This window comes from Oscarella lobularis, chromosome 2 (genome assembly GCF_947507565.1).
Source record: "Oscarella lobularis chromosome 2, ooOscLobu1.1, whole genome shotgun sequence".
In the NCBI taxonomy this organism is placed as follows: Eukaryota; Metazoa; Porifera; class Homoscleromorpha; order Homosclerophorida; family Oscarellidae; genus Oscarella; species Oscarella lobularis.
In genome coordinates, this window is record NC_089176.1 from 63,957 (window position 1) to 89,425 (window position 25,469).

At 45.9% G+C, this 25,469-nt stretch overlaps 8 protein-coding genes across 10 annotated transcripts; 5 read left to right on the plus strand and 3 right to left on the minus strand.

The window, feature by feature from the left end:
- Positions 1-43: 43 nt before the first annotated feature.
- LOC136183392 (uncharacterized) lies at positions 44-1,359 on the minus strand. The gene is made up of 2 exons (XM_065970003.1): positions 737-1,359; positions 44-686 (listed from the first exon to the last, which is right to left on the minus strand). Exons 1-2 carry the CDS (start codon positions 1,357-1,359, stop codon positions 143-145), a joined length of 1,167 nt encoding a protein of 388 aa, XP_065826075.1. The 3' UTR covers positions 44-142.
- A 52-nt stretch (positions 1,360-1,411) lies between these two features.
- On the minus strand, positions 1,412-6,590 carry LOC136183390 (uncharacterized). 3 transcript variants are annotated; one of them, XM_065970000.1, is made up of 9 exons: positions 6,196-6,590; positions 5,835-6,008; positions 5,280-5,727; positions 5,016-5,215; positions 4,870-4,960; positions 4,285-4,816; positions 2,985-4,223; positions 2,141-2,932; positions 1,412-2,075 (listed from the first exon to the last, which is right to left on the minus strand). In XM_065970000.1, the coding sequence occupies exons 7-9, from the start codon at positions 2,987-2,989 to the stop codon at positions 1,508-1,510; spliced, it is 1,365 nt and encodes a 454-aa protein (XP_065826072.1). In that variant the 5' UTR covers positions 2,990-4,223; positions 4,285-4,816; positions 4,870-4,960; positions 5,016-5,215; positions 5,280-5,727; positions 5,835-6,008; positions 6,196-6,590; the 3' UTR covers positions 1,412-1,507. The 3 variants fall into 3 exon arrangements, with proteins under 3 accessions (XP_065826072.1, XP_065826071.1, XP_065826073.1); XM_065969999.1 differs by having other exon boundaries at positions 5,016-5,727; XM_065970001.1 differs by having other exon boundaries at positions 2,141-4,223; positions 5,016-5,727.
- On the plus strand, positions 3,141-4,845 carry LOC136183389 (uncharacterized). Its single transcript, XM_065969998.1, has 2 exons — positions 3,141-3,407; positions 3,548-4,845. Exons 1-2 carry the CDS (start codon positions 3,188-3,190, stop codon positions 4,702-4,704), a joined length of 1,377 nt encoding a protein of 458 aa, XP_065826070.1. The 5' UTR covers positions 3,141-3,187; the 3' UTR covers positions 4,705-4,845.
- Positions 5,072-6,796, plus strand: LOC136183387 (uncharacterized). The gene is made up of 2 exons (XM_065969995.1): positions 5,072-5,330; positions 5,490-6,796. The coding sequence occupies exons 1-2, from the start codon at positions 5,105-5,107 to the stop codon at positions 6,644-6,646; spliced, it is 1,383 nt and encodes a 460-aa protein (XP_065826067.1). The 5' UTR covers positions 5,072-5,104; the 3' UTR covers positions 6,647-6,796.
- Positions 6,797-7,044: 248 nt separating this feature from the next.
- On the plus strand, positions 7,045-8,765 carry LOC136183386 (uncharacterized). The gene is made up of 2 exons (XM_065969994.1): positions 7,045-7,302; positions 7,472-8,765. Exons 1-2 carry the CDS (start codon positions 7,077-7,079, stop codon positions 8,626-8,628), a joined length of 1,383 nt encoding a protein of 460 aa, XP_065826066.1. The 5' UTR covers positions 7,045-7,076; the 3' UTR covers positions 8,629-8,765.
- Positions 8,766-8,962: 197 nt separating this feature from the next.
- On the plus strand, positions 8,963-10,657 carry LOC136183391 (uncharacterized). Its single transcript, XM_065970002.1, has 2 exons — positions 8,963-9,222; positions 9,407-10,657. Exons 1-2 carry the CDS (start codon positions 9,006-9,008, stop codon positions 10,525-10,527), a joined length of 1,338 nt encoding a protein of 445 aa, XP_065826074.1. The 5' UTR covers positions 8,963-9,005; the 3' UTR covers positions 10,528-10,657.
- A 175-nt stretch (positions 10,658-10,832) lies between these two features.
- On the plus strand, positions 10,833-12,756 carry LOC136183384 (epsin-2-like). The gene has a single exon (XM_065969992.1). The coding sequence runs from the start codon at positions 10,907-10,909 to the stop codon at positions 12,587-12,589; it is 1,683 nt and encodes a 560-aa protein (XP_065826064.1). The 5' UTR covers positions 10,833-10,906; the 3' UTR covers positions 12,590-12,756.
- A 177-nt stretch (positions 12,757-12,933) lies between these two features.
- LOC136183382 (neurobeachin-like protein 1) lies at positions 12,934-24,490 on the minus strand. Its single transcript, XM_065969990.1, has 62 exons — positions 24,214-24,490; positions 24,022-24,091; positions 23,909-23,975; positions 23,672-23,858; positions 23,513-23,624; positions 23,381-23,462; positions 23,314-23,333; positions 23,158-23,259; positions 23,037-23,098; positions 22,878-22,990; positions 22,656-22,823; positions 22,488-22,602; positions 22,325-22,431; positions 22,178-22,270; positions 22,032-22,130; positions 21,742-21,979; positions 21,570-21,673; positions 21,420-21,521; positions 21,239-21,372; positions 21,056-21,188; positions 20,730-20,849; positions 20,524-20,676; positions 20,346-20,463; positions 20,204-20,286; positions 20,079-20,146; positions 19,978-20,014; positions 19,834-19,929; positions 19,625-19,780; positions 19,418-19,574; positions 19,266-19,368; positions 19,111-19,211; positions 18,966-19,057; positions 18,767-18,919; positions 18,641-18,719; positions 18,397-18,587; positions 18,107-18,346; positions 17,969-18,051; positions 17,866-17,915; positions 17,751-17,819; positions 17,670-17,698; positions 17,498-17,617; positions 17,113-17,445; positions 16,914-17,063; positions 16,584-16,866; positions 16,255-16,378; positions 16,057-16,208; positions 15,877-16,010; positions 15,715-15,822; positions 15,570-15,665; positions 15,252-15,517; positions 15,074-15,204; positions 14,906-15,015; positions 14,738-14,855; positions 14,589-14,686; positions 14,216-14,541; positions 14,000-14,172; positions 13,854-13,948; positions 13,734-13,796; positions 13,626-13,679; positions 13,440-13,577; positions 13,236-13,390; positions 12,934-13,177 (listed from the first exon to the last, which is right to left on the minus strand). The coding sequence occupies exons 2-62, from the start codon at positions 24,039-24,041 to the stop codon at positions 13,039-13,041; spliced, it is 7,602 nt and encodes a 2,533-aa protein (XP_065826062.1). The 5' UTR covers positions 24,042-24,091; positions 24,214-24,490; the 3' UTR covers positions 12,934-13,038.
- Positions 24,491-25,469: the final 979 nt, after the last annotated feature.

Consider the following 25,469-nt stretch of genomic DNA (forward strand, 5'->3'; position numbering starts at 1 on the left):
CAATTGATACTGAAACTTGCTCACCTTATCCTGATATTGAAACCAAGGTACCTTGTTTTGAAACTCGCTAAAGGAACTCAGTTTCAAAATGACTTCTTCACACAACAGAGGTCCAATTCCTACAAAACACCAAGTATTTCTATTATTCATCTTCCCATTCCTCCGCAACGACGATCAATTTGCCACTCTCCTCCTCTTTATCATAGTCACTATCAACGAGAGGAAAACTTCCCTCATTGTAGTTTGCACCATGGACAGGAAGGTTGTTGTAAAAAATCGACGGTGTCGTGTATTTATTCGCAACAACCGTCTGACATTTTTCGACGACCTTCTCTGGAAGATCAGGTACATCGGGTTCCTTGTGGACTAATGCTAGACTTTTTTTTCGAAAATGTTCAAATAGAGGCAGTTGTTGGATGCCCTTTGGAATGTTTTCCGGAGGACAAACGAGAGAATGAATATACTGCCCGTCCACTTCCGTTATCTTATACTGAGACACCCAATCAAAGCAGAACTTGGGATAAACTTCATTGGTGTCCGGATCCCTGATGGCTAGCCACGTGCTAAACGGAACAAACTTCTCGAACGAGCACAGCGTCGATTCTTCATTGGGATCATATTGCACGCGACTTTGATCATTTATTGCAGCCTTTGCCTTTTCAATTATTTGAGAATTCCATTTTTGCCTACAAAACAACATATAATATAGTCGACACTCACTCACTCACTCGCTTACTTTATAGACGCTTTATCGTATGGATGATCGTAGAACCTAAGCGTCACTTTGAGCTTCTTTCCTTTGAGCAGATCTCCGACTTTACACAACTTAGTGCAGTATTTATCATAGGCAGGCGTGTCTGCTATCAAAGATCCCGCGCGATCGACGACACCCTCCGCATTATGGATGAACTCCGTGCGAAGATTGAGACCGCAATCGCCCGTCTTATTCGCTTTATAATAGCGAGCGATGTAGACGCCTCTCACGACTTGAATGACGAGGACCTCGACTTCTTTATCGCGAATTTTTTCGAGCGCTGCTCGATTTTTCGCCGAGACGACGAGGTAGAAACGAGCGAATATTCCCCTGTCGTCTACTTTCATCGAATTCTTGCTGGGATTCGATACCGTGACGCCAAGTTGAGCGTTTCGTTCAATGTGAAGCGGACCGCCTCCAACGCCTTCGTGCTTACTGACTGCAGACGCTGTCGGAGGAGTTGCGTCTCGCATGAGCTTCGGATCCTTAACCTTCGTCTCCCAATCTGTCGTCGAACCGACGAAAGACGTCACATGAACGTCCGTCAAGCCATCGACGGAAAGGAGATCGATTTCGACGCTATTCTGCCTCGTTATGGACGTCATGATCCCTGCGCGGCGCGGAGGAGGAGCTCGAAAGTGCGCGCTATGCAAATCCTAAAGAGGGGCCCTTACAATGATATAGCTCGCCTTCTCTGTAACTAAAGAACTCAGTTTGGGTTTCACAGACGCTACAAAACACCGAGAGTATTTCTCAATCCTCTTCCTCCCATTCCGTCGCGACGACAACGAAACAGCCACTCTCCTTCTCTTCATCATAATCACTATCAACTAGAGGAAGACTGGCCTCGTCGTAGTTAGCACCATAAACAGGACGATCATTGTAAAAAATCGACGGAGCCGTGTATTTATCGGCAACTTTCGTCTGACAATTCTTCACGATCCCCTCTGGAAGATCAGGTAACTGGTCTTGCTTGTGGACATACGCCGGAATGTGCAATCTAGGATCTCCATCATTTGTAGGAAATCTTTCAAATAGAGGGAGCTGTTTGATTTCCTCCGGAATGTTTTCCGGAGGACAAACGAGAGAATGAATATACTGCCCGCCCACTTCCGTTAACTTATACTGAGACACCCAATCGAAGCAGAACTTGGGATAGATTTCATTGGTGCTCGGATCCCTCACAGCTAGCCACGTGGTAAACGGAACGTACTTCTCGAACGAACAAAGCGTCGATTCTTCATCGGGATCATATTGCACGAGACTCTGATCATTCATCGCACTTTTCGCCTTTTCAATAATTTGAGGGTTCCATTTTTGCCTATAGAAGAACACCATAATGACGTAATCCTTCCCTCATATTATTATTTGATATTGCACACTCACTTTATAAATGCTGAATCGGATGGATGATCGTAGAAGCGAAGTGTCGCTTTGAGTTTCTTTCCTTCGAGCAAATCTCCAACTTTACACAACTTAGTGCAATATGGATCATAAGCAGGCGTGTCCTCTTTCAAAGATCCGGCGCGATCGACGACATCCTCGGCATTGTGGATGAATTCGGTGCGAATATTGAGACCGCAATCGTCATTCGCTGATTTATAATAGCGTGCAATGTAGACTCCTCTCACCACTTGAATTATGACGATTTGGACGGGTTCGTCGCGAATTTTTTCGAGTCCCGCTCGATCGTTCGCCGAAACGACGACGGAGAAACCGGCGAAAATTCCCCCGTCTTCGATTGTCATCATATTCTTTTTTGGATAGGATACGCTTAGGGGTTTAGCGTTTCGTATGATTTCGGGTATGCCGCCTCCAACGTCTTCGTTCGCGGGGACTGGAGACGCTGTCGAACGAGATGCTTCTTTAAGGAGCTTCGTCTTCACCATTTTCTCCCATTCTTCCGTCGAATCGGTGAAAGCCTTTACTTGAACGTTCGCCACGCCGTCGACGGATAGGAGATCGACTTCGACGCTTTTCTGACTCGTAATGTGCGTCATGTTTCTCGGTGGATGAGAGGACAAGTTGCAACTGAAGGGATAGGGAGGATCTGCGTCGGGAAAATGTGTCTCTCCCCGGACCCCACGGGGGAGGAGGAGCTTCGACTTCGACGTGCGCGCTAAGCAGATGAGTTCACCTTCACCTCTAAAAAGTTCCCTCGATACTTTCGATTTCAATCTAAAAACAAGACAATTAAATATTTATAATGATATTTATAATTGAATTTAGCTGCATATCGCGTATGATAACAGTGCAAACTCTCCGATGACAGAATCATAGGCGAAGAGAATAGAAATCCGTCAGAATCCACCACAGACACTTAGATAAGATGCAGCATTACCATTTGCCGTAGCTCACGAGAGTAAGTGCGGCATCACACGACTATATCACGCCCCGACCTTTGCGCGATCGACACTTGGCACAGCAACCACAATGAGCTTGCAGTCGATTCTCACAATTTTTGCCCTTTGGGGAGCTGTTGCGTTCTCCCTCGACGTCGATCCATCCATATCAAGCGACGCGTCGGGAAAAGTTCAGCTTCACGTTCCAAACGGAATCTGTTTCACAACAGGAAATCAGCAAAATCAATCAGCCCAATCACCTCAATCGATACGCGGACCCAAAGGAGATCGCGGAGACACGGGTCTTGCAGGTACACTACGTCAAATATTATAGGGATGGGGCCCAACATTGAAATGAGTGGGGGTGCGCTGAGCGGCGACGGGGGAGAGCGGCGGTGACTGTTACCCATTGTCACCAAAAAGAAAAATGATTGCGAAAAATAATTGTTAGGACGAGACGGTACGAATGGACGCGATGGACGCGACGGTCGCGACGGTGCCGCAGGTATGCCGGGAGCCCCAGGATCAAATGCTTCGTGTTCGTCCGGCGGCGGCGGAGTCTCCAAGGCAATTGCGTTTCCTCTCTTTGAATCTTCCGACGCCACGTGGCTCAACTTGAATCGCACAGAAGCGCCGACCGTTGGAAAAGACGAAATCCTTGGAATCGTTACGTACGGCATGGAGAAGTACTATCACAAACAAGCCACTCCTCAATACATTTGTCGCTTCGAAAATGCCGACGGAAAACGTCTCTATTCAGCCTACTCCCTTCTTACGCCCCACGAAAGAAACTCACCTTATTACAATATAGGATGTCGGTTGCCTAATGCTACAGTGTGGCCAACCAACAAACGTCGAGCGACAGTCACCGTTTGGTTCCAAAATAGAACGGAGTTGAAATTCACCGGAAGAGCCGGTGACGACAATCAGATTGACTTCATGACGTGGTGGAGTTCCTTCGCCTATACAATTTTAACAGGAGAAGTTATCATTACCGGAAGCGGCTTCAATCCGAGCGTGGAGTACACTGCGAAATTCACGTGGCCAAACGGCACCGTCATATCCGTCAAAGCCAATCCCAACGATTTCACGTCCGTTATTTTCAATTTGACTGCTTATCAAAAAGGCTTCGTCGGAAAGAATAACGTCACGATTACCATTGATTCGGCAAGTGGCGTGGTTGCATACCAGGGCTCCGCTGGAGGTGACGTCATCGTCCTGCAAGAGGCGCCAAAACACGCCGCTTGTCAAACTGCGACCGTGCTCAAAGACACGTGGAGAAAGAAGTCAAACAGGGATCAGTCCAACCTCAAATGTGACAATAGGATCCTCTCTGCCGGTTGGTATCGCATTGACGCGAGCATTGGTGGTCAGTTGCCTGAAACTTGCGTTCCTATGCGGAGCTGCGGTACTCACGCTCCCGGATGGCTCCAAGGAACCCATCCTACGGTCGTCGGAGTTGAGGTCTCGGACACGGTCTGTTTCCATTGGAGTTCAAATTGCTGCAATTGGAATGCTGCGGTCAAAGTTGTGAATTGTGGAGCCTACTACGTCTACTACTTCAACAGAACGCCCGTCTGCTATCTGGCTTATTGCGGCGACGCCTAACATCTCCATTATGTGTTTGATGTTTGTTTACTCTCTGACGTATGTTTCCTTCTCATTTCAGTTGTCGTTTGTCAGTCTTTATATAGTCACATGCAGTCCATCGTTGCAGTTTCTATTCGTAATACAAGAAATGGAATTGAATTAGACTCACGTGTACTCGATCACCTGATGAAGACGACAGTTCGGTGTGCATGACGTGAACCGCGCGAGTGCGACAGCTTTGGCCGCCGCTATCATGACAGGTCTTTACGGACGGCTAAAATGCACAGAAATCAAAAGAGAAATAGGTGTTCTATTATTGGCTGTTGCACCTTTGATTAGATTATAGATTAGATTACATTGACCTTGCTCCTATTCGTCACATTGACCTCGGCGAAGGCAAGGCGTGCAGAGGCATTCTATGATGACGAGTTTGCAGTCGATTCTCGCAATTTTTGCTCTTTGGGGAGCTGTGGCACTTTCCCTCGACGTCGATCCGTCCATATCGAGCGACGCGTCGGGAAAAGTTCAACTCCACGTTCCAAACGGAATCTGTTTCACAACAGGAAATCAGCAAAATCAATCAGCCCAATCACCTCAATCGATACGTGGACCCAAAGGAGATCGCGGAGACACGGGTCTTGCAGGTAGACTACGTCAAATATTATAGGGTGGGGCCCATGCAACATTGAAATGAGTGGGGGCCGATGCGTGACCGTGAGCGGCGACGGGGGAGAGCGGCGGTGACCGTTAGTTACCCATTGTCACCAAAAAGAAAAGAAAATGATAGATCATTTAATTGTTAGGACGAGACGGTACCAATGGACGCGATGGACGCGACGGTCGCGACGGTGCCGCTGGTATGCCGGGAGCCCCAGGATCAAATGCTTCGTGTTCGTCCGTCGGCGGCGGAGTCTCCAAGGCGATTGCGTTTCCTCTCTTTGAATCGTCCGACGCCACGTGGCTCAACTTGAATCGCACCGAAGTGCCGACTGTCGGAAAAGACGAAATCCTTGGAATCGTCACGTACGGAATGGAGAAGTACTATCACAAACAAGCCACTCCTCAATACATTTGTCGCTTCGAAAATGCCGACGGAAAACGTCTCTATTCAGCCTACTCCCCTCTTACGCCCCACGAAAGAAACTCACCTTATTACAATATTGGATGTCGGTTGCCCAATGCTACAGCGTGGCCAAGCAACAAACGTCGAGCGACGGTCACCGTTTGGTTCCAAAATAGAACGGAGTTGAAATTCACCGGAAGAGCCGGTGACGACAATCAGATTGACTTCTTGACCTGGTGGAGTTCTTTCACGTATACGACTGCAACAGGAGAAGTTATCATTAGAGGAGGCGGCTTCAATCCGAGCGTGGAGTACACTGCTAAATTCACGTGGCCAAACGGCACCGTCTTATCCGTCAAGGCCAATCCGAACGCTTTCACGTCCGTTATTTTCAGTTTGAAACCGCATCAAAAAGGCTTCGTAGGAAAGAATAGCGTCACGATTACCATTGATTCGGCAAGTGGCGTAGTCCCATACAAGGGCTCCGCCGGAGGTAACAAAGTCGTCCTGCAAGAGCCGGCAAAACATGCTGCTTGTCAAACTGCGATCGTACTCAAAGACGCGTGGAGAAAGAAGTCAAACAGAGATCAATCTAACGTCAGATGCGATCAAAGTACCCTCTCTGTTGGATGGTATCGCATTGACGCGAGTATCGGTGGTAAGTTGCCTGAAACTTGCGTTCCAAAGCTAAGCTGCGGTACTCACGCTCCCGGATGGCTCCAAGGAACCCATCCTACAGTGGTCGGAGTTGAGGTCTCGGACACGGTCTGCTTTCATTGGGGTTCAAATTGCTGCAATTGGAATGCTGCGGTCAAAGTTGTGAATTGTGGAGCCTACTACGTCTACTACTTCAACAGAACGCCCGTATGCTCTTTGGCTTATTGCGGCGACGTCTAACATCTCCACTATGCGTTTGATTTTTGTTTACTTGATTGTTTCTCTGACGTATGTATGTTTCCTTTTCATTTCAGTTGTCGCTTGTCAGTCTTTATATAGTCACAGTCCATCGTTGCAGTTTCTATCCGTAATACAAGAAATGGAATTGAATTAGACTCACGTGTACTCGATCACCTGATGAAAAGACGACAGTTCGGTGTGCATGACGTGAACCGCGCGAGTGCGACAGCTTTCGCTGCCGCTATCATGACAGGTCTTTACGGACGGCCAAAGACGGCCAAAACGCACAGAAATCAAAAAGAAAATAGCTGTTCTATTATTGGCTGTTGCACCTTTGATTAGATTATAAATTAGATTACATTGACCTTGCAGAGACATCTCCTATTCGTCACATTGACCTCGGCAAAGGCAAGGCGTGCAGAAGCATTTTATGATGACGAGTTTGCAGTCGATTCTCGCCGTTTTTGCTCTTTGGGGAGCTGTTGCGCTTTCCCTCGACGTTGATCCGTCCATATCGAGCGACGCGTCGGGAAAAGTCCAGCTCCACGTTCCAAACGGAATCTGTTTCACAACAGGAAATCAGCAAAATCAATCAGCCCAATCACCCCAATCGATACGCGGACCCAAAGGAGATCGCGGAGACACGGGTCTTGCAGGTATAGTCTACGTCAAATTATAGGGTGGGGCCCATATGAGTGGGGGTGCGTGAGAGCGGCGGCGACGGGGGAGAGCGGCGGTGCCCGTTACCCATTGTCACCAAAAAAAGAAATCGCTTTCTAAACGAAAAATAATTAACGTACCTATACATTGTTTCTGCTATTATAGGACGAGATGGTACGAATGGACGCGACGGTCGCGACGGTCGCGATGGTGCCGCCGGTATGCCGGGAGCCCCAGGATCAAATGCTTCGTGTTCGTCCGTCGGCGGCGGAGCTCCCGCGGGAGTTGCGTTTCCTCTCTTTGAATCATCCGACGCCACGTGGCTCAACTTGAATCGCACCGAAGTGCCGACCGTCGGAATCAACGAATACCTTGGAATCGTTACGTACGGCATGGAGAAGTACTATCACAAACAAGCCACTCCTCAGTACGTTTGTCGTTTCGAAAACGCCGACGGCAAACGTCTCTATTCAGCCTACTCCCCTCTTGAGCCCCACGAAAGAAACTCACCTTATTATAACATCGGATGCCAGTTGCCCAATGCTACAGTGTGGCCAACCAACAAACGTCGAGCGACGGTCACCGTTTGGTTCCAAAACCGAACGGAGTTGAAATTCGCCGGAAGAGCCGGTGACGACAATCAGATTGACTTCATGACGTGGTGGATCTCGTTTTCGTATACAATTGCAACAGGAGAAGTCATCATCATTGGCGACGGCTTCAATCCGACCGTGGAGTACACTGCGAAATTCACGTGGCCAAACGGCACCGTCATATCCGTCAAGGCCAAACCCAACGCTTTCTCGACGATTATTTTCAATTTGAAAGCGTATCAGAAAGGTTTCGTCGGCAAGAAAAACGTCACGATTACCATTGATTCGGCAAGTGGCCTAGTTGAATATCAGGGCTCCGCCGGAGGTGACGTCATCGTCCTGCAAGAGGCGCCTAAACACGCTGCTTGTCAAACTGCGACCGTACTCAAAGACGCGTGGAGAAAGAAGTCAAACAGAGATCAAAATAACCTCAAATGTGACCAAAGTACCCTCCCTGTTGGATGGTATCGCATTGACGCGAGTATCGGTGGTAAGTTGCCTGAAACTTGCGTTCCAACGCAAAGCTGCGGTACTCACGCTCCCGGATGGCTCCAAGGAACCCATCCTAAAACGGTCGGAGTTGAGGTCTCGGACACGGTCTGTTTCCATTGGAGTTCGAATTGCTGCAATTGGAGTGCTGCGGTCAAAATAGTGAATTGTGGAGCCTACTACGTCTACTACTTCAACAGAACGCCCGTCTGTCATCTGGCTTATTGCGGCGACGCCTAAACATTATCTATGTTTGCCCCACTTGAGAACTCCTGGCAGTGGGACTTATTTTTCTTTTTCTATTGCGTGATTTATTTGTCAGCTGCTTTGTTATTTATCACTCTTTTGCCTATTAATTATCACTATTTACCTATGTACGTGACTGCATCAGGGCTTCTTTAGTGCAGGACATCTATATGCTCCTCTAGCTTTTTGAATCCTAGATAAGAAGCCACAGTTAAACTTCGTATCTCGACTGCATTAGCTGAGCATGCCGCCACTTGCCCTCACTCACGAGATCCAGTCACACGAGTACGTATATGTATCACGCGTGCCTTAGCGAGACTCGCCTATCGACATACCACAGCTACACGTGCAGCAGCAGCAGCATCAGCATCATGAGCTGGCAGTCGATTCTCGCAATTCTTGCTCTTTGCACTGTTGCGCTTTCCCTCGACGTCGTCCCATCCGTGTCGAGTGATGCGTCGGGAAAAGTTGAGCTCCACGTTCCAAACGGAATCTGTTTCACAACGGGAAAATCGCAAAATCAATCCGCTCAATCACCTCAATCGATACGCGGACCCAAGGGAGATCGCGGAGACACTGGACCTGCAGGTACATGTGGTCGATCCATCAAGTTAATTTTAGGGTGGGGCCCCGCGCGAGGTTGAAACGCTGCGGTGGGGCCAGTGAGGGGGAGACAGCGGAAACGTTGACGGGGGAGAGCGGCGGGGCGAGAAGAAACATCCATAATTTGTTTCTAAAAAATAAAATCTGATTATGTCATGTATCTATTTAGGACGAGACGGCAAGGATGGACGCGACGGACGCGACGGTGCATCGGGCGGTTCCTGCTCGCCCGGCGGCGGCGGTGGCGGAAACGCAATGGCATTTTCTCTCTTCGAATCGCCCGAATACACGTGGATGAACATGAATCGCTCCAGAGTGCCGACAATCGGAAAAGACCAAGTCGTTGGAATCGTTACTTTCGGCATGGAGAAGTACTATCACGAACAAATCGAACCTCAATACGTTTGCCGCTTCGAAAACGCCGACGGGAATCGTCTCTATTCGACCTACTCCCCCGTGGAACCCTATAAAAGAAATACAATTTATTACAATATCGGATGTGAGTTGCCCGACGCGACAGAGTGGCCAAGCCACAAACGTCGAGCGACGGTGACCGTTTGGTACCAAAACCGAACGGAGGTGATATTCAAGGGAAGACCGGGTCACAATCAAATTGACTTTATGACCTGGTGGACTTCTTTCTCGTATACAATCGCAACGGGAGTACTTGTCATTCAAGGAGACGGCTTCAATCCGAGCGTGACGTATACTGCTACATTCACGTGGCCAAACGGCACCGTCTTATCTCTCAAGGCCAAGCCCAACGCTTTCAAGACGGTCATTTTCAATTTGAAAGCGTATCAAAATGGTTTCGTCGGAAAGAATAGCGTCCCTATTAGCATCGATTCGCCAAGTGGCCCTGTCTCATACCAGGGCAACTCTGGAGGTAACAAAGTTGTCCTCCAAGGCCCAACAAGTCATTCGGCTTGTAAAACTGCGACCCTGCTAAAAGACACGTGGAGAAAGAAGTCAAATAGAGATCAATCTAACATTATATGCGATTCAAGGAATCTCGCTGTTGGCTGGTATCGCTTTGACGCGAGCATCGGTGGTAAGTTGCCCGAAACTTGCGTTCAACCGAAAAGCTGCGGAACGGCAACTCCCGGATGGCTCAAAGGTATCCATCCTTCGACGGTCGGAGTTGAGGTCTCGGACACGGTCTGTTTCAGTTGGGGCGGCGATTGCTGCTATTGGAATATTGGACTCAAAATTGTGAATTGTGGAGCCTACTACGTTTACTACTTCAATAAGACGCCCATATGCTCTGCGGCTTATTGCACCGACGCTTAGAACACGGGGCCATGTGCACTTGAGACTGCCAGCTAGTAGTGCGAATTTGTTATGTATGCATGTGTTGTTGGAGGGCTGCAGTTTCTTTAGTGCGCGATCGCAAAAAAAAAAAACAAATTTCCCTTCTGAGACGCTGAGACTGACTATTTATCGCCACTGCCTACCTGATCCAACGTTCACGGTGTCGAGCCGTCTCAGTTCTCGGCCGAGATTGCAGCGAAATGGCGAGAAACGGATTTATGCTAACGTGCGCGTTGTGAAAGGGTGCATGCCTTCCGCGATGATGTCATCGGAAGCAAAGCGAGTGACGTCACGAGCATTTCTGCCCGCGACAAAGTGATCGACGCGAGCTCCTCGTTTCCCCTTGCGACGCGAGACGATGCCGATTCGTCGTCAAATCAAGAATGTCGTGAACAACTACACGGAAGGCGAAGTGAAAGTGCGCGAGGCGACGTCGAACGATCCGTGGGGCCCCAGTTCGACGTTGATGTCGGAAATCGCCGACGCGACGTACAACGTAATGGAATTCGGTCCCGTCATGACGATGGTCTGGCGCCGATTGAACGATCACGGCAAAAATTGGCGTCACGTTTACAAAGCGCTCGTCGTTTTGGAATATCTCATCAAAACGGGCTCCGAACGCGTCTATCAGCAATCGCGCGAGCACGTCTTTACCATACAAACGCTCAAGGACTTTCAGTTCGTCGATAAGGACGGAAAGGATCAGGGCGTGAACGTACGGGAAAAAGCGAAGCAACTCGTTCTTCTTCTCAAGGACGACGATCGACTCAAAGCGGAGCGCGAAAAAGCTCTCAAAGCCAAAGAACGATTCGCTCAAGCGAATACGGCGATTAGTTCGTCGCAAGTCGCTGTGAAATTCGGCGGTAATAAGAAACAGACGCCGGCCGCCGCCGGTAGTGGCACAGTCAGAGTGCCGGTCGTCAGTCATGTAGCGACGACCACGCCCACTACGCAACCCACCGAAACGAATCAAGCGACGACTACGACTACGACTACGACCACGCCGCCCATCGAGCAAGCGCGACCGACTGACACGGCCGAAGAAGACATGCAGCTTCAATTGGCAATCGCTTTGAGTCGACAGCAAGCCGAACACGATAAAGAGCTTCGAATGGCCGAAGAGGTTCGTCTACAGCGCGTCATCGAACAAAGCAAGGCGACGACTAGTCAACCGACCCCTGGAGGAGCTACGTTACTCGATATATCCGCTCAGTCATCGTCATCGGCGAAGAGCGGTTTCGAAAGCGATTTCGTGTCTCCGGATCCGTGGTCAGTCAAAAATCCGGCCGGCGGCGCTAACAGCGGCGATCCGTGGGCTCCCGCGGCGGCGGCGGCGGCGTCTGCGCGGCGTCAAGTTCCCGCATGGGAATCCATGGATACGCCTTTTGGCGCTGGCCCGGCGCCCGTTCAGTCACCCCCCGCTCAACCAGTCAAAGAGCCGTATGATGTATTCGGCGCCGCACCTGCGCCCGTCGAAACGGCAGCAGCGGCACCGGTGGCATTTGACATGACGCCCATACAGCAATCCCTCCCACACGGTGGTGGTGGTGGTGATCCGCCGCCGACTGATAAGAAACCTCAAGCTTTTCTCGGCGAACATTCCAGTTTGGTCAACGTCGATTCGTTGCTAGGCAACAAGCCGTCCATTCCCCCCGCTGCCGCCTCGTCGAACCCGTTTCTCTCCAATGCTCCTTCAGCGGCGGCGGTGACGGCACCCGCCTCCACGTTCGGACCGAGTTTTTCCGTGAAGCCCATGCAGACGTCGAATCCATTTGCAAACGCACAAAAACCCAAGACAAAAACGTTGAATGAATTGCGCACTCAGACGTCAATGGGTTACACTTCCGGGCCGAGTAGCGGTTCACTTTTGCCGCCACCTCTTCTGCCAGATTCCTCCGCGCCCGTACGGTCTGGTCAACCGGCTCCTGGCCTCACCTATTCCGCCCAACAGAGCGCTTTCTCCGGCGGTTTCGGTCAGCCAGTGCCTTCCCAAGGAGGAAATCCCTTTAGTAGTAATAATAGTGGTGGATTTCAGTGGTAATAGACTCGCTGATTTCTTCGTTCTTGTCTTTCTCTCTTCGTTTTTTTCTGTCTTGTTTGATTGTACTGTACGGCGTCGTCTCTTTCCTTGGTTTGTGTAGTGTGATTTTTGGAATCCAATGTATAATATGTGTGCAAGAAAAATAAATGTTCAATTGTGGTGGTGCACTTTGGCTTTTGAAATAAATCTAATTAAATGTACAGGGAGGGGAGGCGGGGTCATGATAGAGATACTAAAGAGAAAATGGTTCGTGGCGTTTGTTAGTTCAGCTGCACCAGTTGGGGAATGTCAAACGCGCTCACTAATACCGTTTACCTCGACATTGATGATTCTCTCTTGGCAAGTTGATGCTAAAAATAAGGTCAAAATAAATACAGTTAATGCTGACAAACGCTTTCCACGTAGAAAAGAAAGAAAATGATTTGTTTGCCATACCACGTTTGTACTTCCTATTTGACTTTCGACGAGGGCACGGCTAAAATGATGAGTTTTCCGTCTTTGAGTCCAAGCAATATGTGCGTGTTCTTGTGCAACACAGTAACGCACTGAATCGGAGAATAGAAAGAAACTTCATACAGAACTTTAAAACTAAAAAAATAAATAAATAAATAAATAAATAAATAAATTAGATATCTATGCATCTCACCTTGTGATGGACCTGATAAAGAGAGTCTTGTCTTCTGCAGTGATGACGTATTCACCTGATATAGTCATATCATTAACCGAATTTCCGACAGATGTCAAAGCCAGAAGATTTCCATTAATGCTGTAGTAACACAGACTACTCTGACCACCACTTTCCTACAAATCCCTATCAGATCATTTTTCCTATATTCTACAGTGGCCTTGCCTTCGATTGAGCGTAGAACAAAATCGAGCCAAGATCCCCAATATGCAAGAGAGGAACAATTGCGCTTGGACACTTCCCAGGGCTGAGACAACGAACGAATTGTCCCTGCCTCACCGTATGCACAAGACAGGTGCCATTCTAAAGAAAATACTCGGACAAACAATATAGAAACGATGCCTATACCACCTCAGATCCGCTCACAGCAATATCCAGCTCAAAGCTCACAGCAACAGAAGTAACCTAAATAGAAAAGATTAATTAAATAATTAATCATATTGATTATTATTATGGTACTTTTCCGTCGTGTCCAAACAGAGTTTGTACAGGGGTTTCATCCAAGGCACTAGCTATTCCTCCCTATAGACAAACACAAAGAAAAATGCGTCTAAATTTTCCAGATTTTTCTTTATGTACGCTATGCAAAATTCTCCAAATTATACACGTCGAGTCGAAGCTTCCCGTGATAGCGTGATGACCAGCGCGATCAAGCGAAACGCACGCAACAATATCTAAAACAAAAACCAATCCATCACACCCCCATGGCATGATGACGTAGCTACCCGAATGATGACGAAGGCAATTAACAATTTTCGTTCTAGTTGGATTATAAACTCGAACCGTATTGTCCCAATGACCGACTGTAATGAGAAGTTTCCCGTCGACAGTCAAGGCAAAGATATTGGGCCCAATATTGATATCAGGCGAGAAAGGAGCGCCCACATTCGCCCCAGGCCTAAGGAAATCGAATAGATGCGCACGCGTTCGTTCTATCTCACCTTTGAGCCGCCAAAAGAGGATCAATATTAAACGTGAATACCTCCTTTTTTCGCGACGAATAAGGCAGCCAACCGTGATTGAATTTCACGCCCGAATTACTCACGCTTATCAAATCGCCCAATATTCCCGTATCGATAAAGGAACGAGTGACGACACGGGGCACGGCTACGAAGGCTAATCCTTCCCCATCGCTATGAAGCTCGACGAAAAACGTCTTGATGTCGTCGAGATGATTGAAAACGTTCGGTTGCGTCGCCGCACTGTCAGCCAATCTCGATTTATACTTCGCCACTTCTTCGACGGTTTTTCGCTTGGGATGAGGCTCCTAGAACGAAGGAAGGAAATTTGCGCGACATTCGAAAGTTTTTTTACCTTGAGAAGTTGAGTCGGTGTCTGACCGAAATTATTTATCATTCCCTCGAGAGAACGACGCTCCTGTGGATCGGTTATCGCATCCAGATCAACATTGCCTAAGAAAAAGAAAACAGTCTCTAAATATAGAACACTTCTCTTCTCTTTACCTTCGTATGTGCAATAATAAAAGACGTTGAGCGCTTCGACGGCGGCGGGGCCCTGTTGCTTGTATCCAAAAATCAAATCGATCCAATTGTGAAGATTCGACGAGACGAATTCGGACTCCTAATAAGGAAAAAAATGCGCAACTTGTCTCGCACGCTCAAAAGACTCACCAAAGCTTTTCTATGCTTTTGAATGAAGTCTTCGGGGCTATTCGCCCACGGAGGTAAAATGACGTCATCGACACGCATTTGACCAAATTGCCGAACACCCAGATCAAAATCTGAAATCACCAGATACATTTCCCCACGGGGAGAAGGGAGGGGAGGGGACGAAATTACCGTTATGATTCGCGAGAAATTCGGGCATATAGAAAAATTCCGGTATGAGTTCCTTGACGTCACTCGGATTCTTCATCACCGTGTCCCACGCTCCAGGAATCGAATAGAACTGCCGATCAGCCAAATCAAACCTCAAGAAAAAAATAAATAAAAAATAATTAAATAATCCCATACTTACTTTCCGCTCTGCAATTCGATGTGAAAAGTCGTGAAGGGTTCGAGACGTATTAGATAGTGCATGACGCTCGCCGCGCTGGAGTAGTGCGTTCCGTAGTGAAATTTATCCACGACGCCCGTCGGATCTTCGAACATTTCGTATCGCTCGCGAACGGAGGGAACGAATTCGGAATTGAGAACGCCAACGGGTTTGGAGAGATCGCGATATATAGTGGGATCGTCTAGGTTCAGTTCTTTGGATTTGTAGTCAGATAAAATCCAAGGAAACTGATTAGACCACGATTTGATGATGTAAAGTCGAGATTATTTAATTATTTACCACTGGATATTGACTAAGATCGTTGTACGTTCGTCCTGCTATCGTGTTGAGTTGCATGAGATAGTCAAAATTCGATATTTCACGATTAATCCACTTCTACATTTATGTACATTTTAATTAATTATTTAATCATTATTCTTCTTGCCTTTGTTAGTCCAGATGAGACGAGAACCTGAGCCGGACTGCGCGCCTTTGCATAAATCAAATTCGGCGAACGAAGGGAGAGAAGCTTCGAGTAAATTTGATTACGATTCTAGCCGAGAGAAAAAACGACTCTTCTCTCTCTCAAAAATTTTTTTATTTTTACCTGTTTGGAAAAATTGACGAAATAATTGCTTCTATCTACGAAAAACAATTCCAAAGCGCTGCGACGGAGATTGTAGCGACGCATGTGCACTTCGCGAAGATCGGACACTTCCCAGCAATAATCGCCACCCACAACTAAAAATAAGATTAATTTCCCCTTGGGTTTTTAACTGAATGATGCCTTGGGCTCGTTCAGACGGCGGTCTTTTGTCTAGAAAGAGAATCTGCGATTGTGTGACTTTAAAAAGGCCGGGAATGACGTCAGTGTGAATAATCATTTCACATGACTCCATTAGGAGAAGATTCTCTCGTTCGTCGGCGCTCTCAAAGGCGCTAAAACACACATATAATACATAGACTCTTGGTAGGATTTCCTTACTTTTCTGCTTCTCGAAGAGCAAGCCATTCTTCGTCTTCCAATCGATCTTCCTTTTGCCCTCGCACGCGCGCCTCTTTTTTGACGACGACTGATAATTTCAAGTCCGTCTCGTCATCAGGCAAACCTAATTAATGAATTAAAATATTTAATTAATGTATTATAATACAAAACCTCCCAAATCTGTCTAATTAATCTTTCTAATTAATTAAAATGAATTATATTCTTAATACTCTTCTAATTAATTAAATAATTAAAATATTTAATTATAATACAAAACCTCCCAAATCTTTCTAATTAATTAACTAAAATATTTAATTAATGAATTATACCTCCCAAATCTCTTCGTCGACTCGCATCCAAATGAGAATCGAAATTATAATTCACTTTCAATTTCGGTCTCATTCGCGAGAAATTCTCCAATCGATCAAGCATCCAATGATCGTCGTCTCGTCGATTTTTGCACCACGCTCCCTTAGCGCCCGTCAGAAATCTCTTCTGCTCATTCCAAAGCCGCAACGTCATCAAATGACGAGTTTTCTCTTCGGCTAACTCAGCGGCGTAGCGATCGCGCTCGGCGCTGCGCCGACGCAAAAAGGGATCCATCACCTCAATCTAGAAAAACAATACTAATTAAAAATACGCATATATTTTTCTCTTACGTGTAATCGGGTCATGCTATTGGCCATGCTCTCCTTGTAGGCCTTTAGAGAAGTCGAATATTGTACGTGGCTCTCCTGCCAGAGTCGCGCCAACTTGGCACTCGCTTCCAAGTGCAAATCCGTCGCGTACATTTTCATAATAGGATAAACCTCGAAGGAAAGTTCCCTTACATCGTTTCGAGCTCATTTAAACGCGTACCTTTTCCTCCATGGTGTCTTTCCATTCATGTGACTCCTTATATTCAGCAAAGGACTTGGGAAACGACGAATCAGGATGCGAGGGAAAATTCGGAAGGAATTTCTCCAAATTGAACTTCTCAACGCACTTTTGACGAATCACTTTGACGAGAGGCACAAGAAGAGCGTAATTGTATCGTCCCAAAGGCGCCTCATTCCCCTCATCCTTTCGAATCGTAGCCGCAACAAGAAGAGCATCACTCACCGAACCGAGAACATAAAAGGCGTCATTTTCCGACTGAAATGGCAACGCGTGGAGAACAGGTAAGAGCTGGGAAGCGGATTCAGCGCATATCTAAGACGGGGATCCCCTGCTTCGCACTATAAGACATAGAAATGAGACGTACGTGTTCTCTGGATTCGCATAGGCCAGTAAGGAGTAATCGTAGTCCAAATCGAACTAGATCTCGGTTCTGCTCACTCCAAACTCTCAGCTTTTCAAGCAGCTGAGAAGACAATTTGATTATCTAAAAGTATATACCGTGTAGAAGAAGATATCATTAATTAATTAATTAAAACCTTGGGACTCAATGCCTCGTTCAAATCATCTAAAAATTCAATTTAATTTAGTCCACGACTTTGATTTTTTTATTGCTCTACCTGAATTCTCAGTGAAAAGAAACGCTTCTATAGCTTCTAATAAATGACCAGCGATTTTATGCGCTTGATCTAGACGAACAAATAAAAGAGGGAATCGCGCGAAGACGTCAATTACCCGAGGCTTCGACGTCAGCGAGAGCAATGCTAAGACAACGCTCAAAGAGACTAGAACACCGCGTACACTACAGTCGTTCCTATGACCTCGTTTCTCGACTCACTTTCTCTTGAGTAGAACCGGCGAAACAATGAGACGATGACGCTTGAACAATTCATCTATACAAGCTAAAACCTGTCCCCTTTCCTACCCCAAAGAATCCAGCACGATTAAGGGACTATAACCCCCTAAACCGCCTCACTTTCCAACTACTCTCCTGCATCTGTCCCGTCCACATAACACGAGCCAATATCTCCTCAACAGTGTCGCACAGCTCGCCGCAAACAGCCTTCTCCGTCGCCGAAGCGACGACGTCAAAGTCCCGCTCATCAGCGGCGTTACGCCGGAGAGGAGTCAGAAGAGAAACAAGCCCTTCAAACCAATTGGGCTGCTGAGCATAATCCCCCAACCCCTTCGGATATTTCCACAACGAACTACGGATCTATAAACAACGAATTCGATATAAAAACGCGATTTTTTCGACGACGTCACCTGATCGCATAAACGTAATCGGATTGCGTAGTCGCCGTTGACGGCCAATTCGACGGCCGAAGTGACGAGACCAAAATTGTGAAGACAGTCGGAATGCGAAGAGAAACCGTCCAATGGGACGCGAGATAGATCGAGAAGCAATGAAGCGATAGCGTGGGACATTTTATAAGGCGACATATTTTGACAAACAGCTTCAAGAATTAAAAATACGTCAGATTATTAATTAATTAATTATTTTTTCTACCTGCACTGTCTTCGTCCAGCAAAATCAATCTTTTTTGTTTGGTAGAAACGCTATCCGATTTCAATAGAAAAAGAATTATCTGGAGGAGATACTATTGATTATTTATATATAATTTATTGCTCTTGCCTTTAGTACGCGAATTCTGATTCTCTCGTCGCCGAATTGAGTGAGAGACCAAAGTTGATCGCCTCTTTCGCTCGCAGAGAGAAGAGACACGAATTTTTCCTTTCCCGAACTCGTGGCCATCAAGGCGAGCATCAATTCCAAGAGATCAACAATCTAAATAAACGAAATTACCATAGAAACGCGAGGGAAAAACGTTCACCTGTTCAGGGTCATGTGATCCAGCGAGAAAATTCAAAAAGAAGTCCAGCTCTTCAACATGAATTCCATTCTGAACATAAAATTTAATAGCACCTAAAGAAAACAAAAAATAAATAGGGAAATTATTTAAAAATGAGGCGGCGAACCAATCAAAGATCCTCGCACGGCTTTCGCTTCGTCATCATCAAGAATAAAACTTTTCGGGGAGAGAGAAGCCGGAGATACGGGAGTTGCAACACCAGGGGAACTAAAATCCAATAAAAGGAAGAATTATTTTCAATCAATCAATTAATTAAAATACCTGTAGTATTTCTGAATTACGTTGAGAATGAATTGAACGCCATAATTCGCTCGACACATATCAAAATCGTCTTTCATTATCGTAGAAACGTATTGGATGTGACCTTAGGGAAAAAAAATATTTCCTAATTATTAATAATTTCGTTACCTTACCAATTCGCACGTCGAATTTCGTACAGCACCAAATTCCAAAATCGAAAACCAAATACTTATAAACCTCAGCGAGAAGATTCGTCTTTTGACACGACGCCGATTCGACGAGAGCCTGAACCGCATTCAAAGTATCAACATTGAGAAACTCCGGATTAACCTATAAATACATCATAAAAAATAATCAATAATATTAATAGGTTTTCTTACTTTTCGTAGAAGAACTCCGACTTTTGCTATTCCTTGACTTTGTAGCAACATTTCTTGATTCCCTTGCGATCCGTGAATAAAACATCGTAGGAGAGAGAGAAATTGGGCAATGAATTGAGGCTCTCGTTTATACGTTCGCCCATCAGTCAAAGTTTCCTTAATTTTAAAATTTCAAATAATATTTATTGATTTTTTGGTGTGCGCGTTACCTCTTCGTCCTGAAACGTCTCCTTTTTTGACGTCAAATTTACAATTTCCAACAAGGGAAACAAGAGCTGAACACCTCCCAAACTGCGAAGAGAATCCTACGAAAAATTCACCTATTGGGGAGAAAAATCAAAAGACATTCTAACCTTGATATTATCCGAAACACACTTGTGTCCAGTAAATCTTTAATAAGAAAAGAGAATAAGGACTAGTATCCCGAATTAATTAATTAATTAATTAATTAGACCTTCCGTCGCGTCGTTGTTTTCCGGGTGATCTTGGAGTCAAATCAATGCACAAATGCCCTTTACAGGCCTTAAGAATAACGGATTCCCTTACGCGAGGCATTTCTCAGTCTATCTATCTATCTACCTTAGGATTATAGTAGAGAACAAGATAGCTAGAAAGCCGGCTATCAGTGCAACCGGGCTGAAACTGCAACAAATCATTTGGACCTATGCATCATCATTATCAAAAAAACCTATTTCTTATTATTGATTTTTTGCGCTCTAACCCCCAGCGTAGAGAGCGAACATCTGCGACGGTTGCAACGCCTCGTGAAAGACGCAAACGGGTCCCAATTGGCCGTGCAAAGAGCCCGGTACACCCCACTCAACATCCTGCCTCCCAGCCTAAATTAACCCAAAACCCCCTCTACGTTATCTTTTCCTATAAGATAATAGCCTCTATACGGGAATGGAAGACGGAAATGCATTTCCAAGGCCCGCTTCAATGGAATCGACAGGTGAATAAGCGTCTGTGCTCGTGCTTTGCCAACTAGCCGTCGAATCTTCACGTGACAACGTTTGCAAGCCGCCACAGCCAATGTGACACAGTCCAAATCCCTATGAAGAAGTCAAAATAAAATCATTACGTCGTGGAGTCGACTATTACTGACGTCACGAAAGCTGGCCATTTTTATTTTCGACTGTCGTTTGAGAACGCCGTCGATGTAGACGCTTACGTCGCTTTCGCCCCACCACGATTTCGTCGTCGAATAGATGATTCCGATGTGATGCTAACGGGAGGACGAAAAATCAATAGAAAAACTCAATTCTCTGTGATCCACACTGGCGACGCAACGTAACGTAAGAAGTCTTCTCTTGATTGGTCCGCTTGCCTTTGTGACATCAATGGTGACATCACTCTCTTTGACCATATTTGGAAGTTAAGTTACGTACGTTACGTCCGTCGCCAGTGTGGCCTTCTCTTTTTCTTTCTCACCCAATGCATGTCATTGAGAGGCTGATCTGGTAAAGCGACTGTCAGATATTCCTTCTTTAGACTCACAGCGACGACGAGAACCCCGTTACACGTGAAAAACGATTCGTATCCAATTCCAGACGGGGAGAGAAAACTAAAACGTAATCTTACCCCAAAAGAACGCCGCTTTCCGACTTGATTTACCTATAGAGTTGTCTTCTTATCGTCTGCTTGCGATGTGAGTGCCGCATTGCCATGGAATCGAGACAAATCCACGCGTGAAACGTGAATCCTCGATGACTTCCGGGCCATTTGGAAATTCTCGGAACAACAATCCCCTAAAAACAAAAAAATCAATAATAATAATTAATGATATGAGTGTTACAGAATTCGAGTGATGCAAATCAAAATATTCTCTCGGACTTTGAGCGTATTCGGACGTCGCCATACTCTCCAATCCTCGAAGAAGTCTCTTAGTGTAGGGCATCTTAAAAAACCATGACAACCGACGTCACAAAAATCCCGGATTCCCCACCTGACAACCATCTTCAATTGGCCGAAAAAGACAAATCAATTTCTTGAGATCGATCGCAGTCATGGAATGACTTCCAAGCGTCTCCAACAAAGAGATTAAATACTCTATTGATAAATAAATAAATAATCTCAAGCTATCTTTATTTATTTATTTATTTATTTATTTATTTTACCTGCAGCTGCTTCGTCGATTTCTTCCTCTCCTTTGAGGACATCCAGTATTGTCGTAATCATTCCGGCGCGACAGCAGAGCATGCAATTATGCGCGCCACTAACGCACGTTCCGCTCAATTGACTCCCTACCCAACGCTGGAGCCGAGAGCCCAGAGACGGAATCCATCGAACCAATAGAAGAAGAACGTCCGTGTTGCAAATTGAATTCAATCCGTCGACAATTGAACCTTCAACAGCCTAAGAGAGAGAGAAAAAATACATAAATCGATCAGATTAAGTATCCATGTACCATATCGAGAAATGAGGCAAGTAGATTTTCACTCGGTTTCACAGTGTTTTCTATGATTTTTTTCAGGGCATCGTATCCCAGCAGTTCTTTGAACGACTCCTTCAGAATAAATAGATAATCTATATTTATCCTATTAGTTTTTTCACCTTCATCGAAACTGAGCCAACCATTACAGACATCAAAGCGCGAACAACGGAAATGCAAAGTCGAGTTTTTGCCTCATCTTCGCCAGGAAAACTCTTAATAAAATTAACTAATTAATTAATTAAAAAATTGAGATGGGGATTGCTTACTTGCGCTAATTGCAATACATCCGGGAGTCGTACAAAGCATTGAACCTGGACAAAAATCGCCTGAAGTGCCGAACGATCGTGACATCTCATAAGAGAAGGAACCGACTCTAAAAAACCCCCAATTAAAATTATGTTAACGAGGAACCCACGTGGTGGTGGTCACCAATAAAACGAATCCACAAATCAAATTTGTTCTCGATTGAAATCGCCGCGTGTTGAGCCAACGCGGAAATTTTATCAAGAAATCCAGTCAAGAGAAACGAAACCTCAATTTGACGCTAAAACCAAAAAGAAATAATTTTTGAGCTTACATATAAAATCGTATATAAACTTCGTGTGGACTGCAACAATGCATCACGTGAACGGATTTGATAAAGAGTCGCAAAGCAACGCTGATCAGATTCAGAGTCAAATCACTCATAATCTGATCATTAGACGGTAAGAGAAGACGAAGAAGAACATTCGCACTCGAAGGATTAATTGCTCTCACAGAATTCATCTAGAGAAAAAACCATAGGCTATAAATAAAAATCAATACTTAAATAGTATTTACTTGAGAGCCATAGATCATGGCCCCAAACAAATGTATCAATATCAATTTAGACTCCATAGATAACTCAGTAAAAAGAGACGAATTTTCAACTGAGGACATATCTCGAAAGCCATCTAAAAAATACTAATAATTAAAGGTTTAATAATATATAGATAGTACCTGCGAAGAGAGATATTGATATGACACTAACTAGAGCAAAAGACTTGGATTTTATTCCGCTACTATGAAACGCATAACATCAAAAATTAATTAATTAATTAATTAATTAATTAATACTGACATTGTTCGCGAATGTTTTCGCTTCCACTTTTGCTCTGGATCATAGACAGATTCTAGAAATGTGACAGCTTGGGTGAATGTTTCTATCAACGCCTCAACATTGCTAAAATCAATTAATTATATTATTCGCTTCACTTGAAAAAAACAAAAGTCTCACTTATATTCAATACGTCTAACCTAAATTCAAAAAATCAATAAAAATTAAAATTTTTTAGAATTTTTACCCAGCACACTGCATTCCATCCCAGTACGGAAATATTTTCCACTACGCCTTCATTCGACAAAGTAGCTACATTTTGCGGACACCTAATAAATAATTAGGAAGAAAAAATATTTCAAAATAAATATTTTCGTACTTGGATTGAATTGCAAGAGCGCGCAAAATCACGGCGACTTTTCCAAACGTTCCAATCGCTTCAGGCGAAAGCGTTCGATCGCCGCTGGACGGATCAGGCACGTGACTAATGTCTTCAGAGAAATATTTCAATCAAAAACGCCTCTATTTGTGTCTTTACCGCGCGTTCGCTTCGCCATGTGATCGATGCATTTCAATAATGCGTTGAGAATGATCGGATCGAGAGGAATTGATGGAGAAAACGTCGATGGATCGAAGCGGGTTAACGCGGCGCTAACAGACGATGGATCGGACGAAATCGGCGCATACGAATGCGATTTGGAATAGGCTTGAGCAAATTGAAGTGTCTAGAATAACGATTGATCTGCACGAAGTCGACTCGAACGCTCTAGAGTACGATTCTTTCGAGTTCTTCTTGGGGACCCCGTTTCACGAGGTGATTTCGCAGTCTTTCCTCTGCTTTCCTAATTCGGGAGTAAGTTCAAGAGGGAAAAAGAGGCGCGTCGGAACCTGAGGCCATCCAGAGCCATGCGTCGAGTTCGCGAGGGAGAAAAGTAGAAATCAATGATAATTCATGTACCTAGACATTTACGTCAAAAATAAAATAAAGAAACATTGCACAGAAAAGCATTTCGCAGTCGATGTCGTGCAAAAATAATTCGTCTCGATTGTTTGAGGGAGGAGGCGGGGCTCTCTACTTACTAAATTCGATTATTTCGCTGTTTTCGTCGGTTTCCGTCCATCGCTTGCATGCGAATGCGATGAAATGATCTTCCGCTTTTGCTCGATCGACGTTGCGGCGTCGGCGTCGACTCACGCGACGTCGAAATCGGGAAAAAACGGCTTGCGCTCCACCGTTTTCGCCGTGGAGACTCTCCGTTCGGCATTTTTCGCTCTTCTCGCTCTTCTCGAGCTAATTCTAAGCATTCTACGCTTCACGTTTCGAGGATCACCGCCATGCTTCCGCCATCTTCGAGCAAACTTCGATCGTACGTCACTCGCGTGACCGTGACGTCGACGATGTTGCATCGTGGTTGCATCATAGATGTAGGGTTGCATCATTTTTATTTCCGTTGCCGCCAACCTGTTTTCAAAACCGGTTTACGATTTCGCGCCTACGAGCGGTAGAGCCAATGAACGCGTTCAACGTCACACCACGTGACACCGCGGACCAATGAGCGCGCTGGGCGGGGCTACGCTGTTCAAAAGAGAAGCGCACACCGATTTTCCTTCAGTTGCGGCTGAGGGTGGGTGCGTCGCGGTTCGCCGCGTCTCATCCTTGAGAGGACTGGCTCTTTGGCAGAAGGCAAGCGAGGATAGTTGGATCTCAGCGTGGCCCACGGTTAATTCCGTGCCGGAGCCCGTAAGCGGGGCGATGGGGGGCTTCGGCCTCGGTTTACGCACTGGACAGACGGAACGTTGGAGGTCTTATTGTCGTCAACAAGCACGAACCGCGTTAAGCTGAGTGGTTACGGCTTGGAGGGGGTGTCGCAAGCGGCCTGGTTGCCGGCACTTATCTCACCCGAACGACGCGATTAGACCAAAGATGATCCAGTCCAGGAGCCTTCGATTCCTCCATTGCACTGTCTTCATTAATTGTCAACTCCTATAAACGGAAGTCAGCCTCTCTCCAATCCACAAGGCCCGGTTCTTCTCATGGAAGACATACCGAAGGCTTTGGTACCAGCGCACCGGGGTTTCGGTATTAGGGGCCGATCCTCATCCAGGTGGGTACTGAATGGATTGGCCGAGGACCCGCAACTCGCCCGACACTTTTTGGAAGGGGGTCTTCGCTTTGCGAAGACTCACCTGGGCTACGAAGCGTCCGAACCTCCACGCGGTGTAGCCTGGATAACGCTAATACGGACGCAACAAAAAAGTACGTACACGGATTAATTTACAGTAGCTAATCTCTTTTTTTTGCAGGCGAAAAGTCGGACGAAAGAAAAAACGACGCG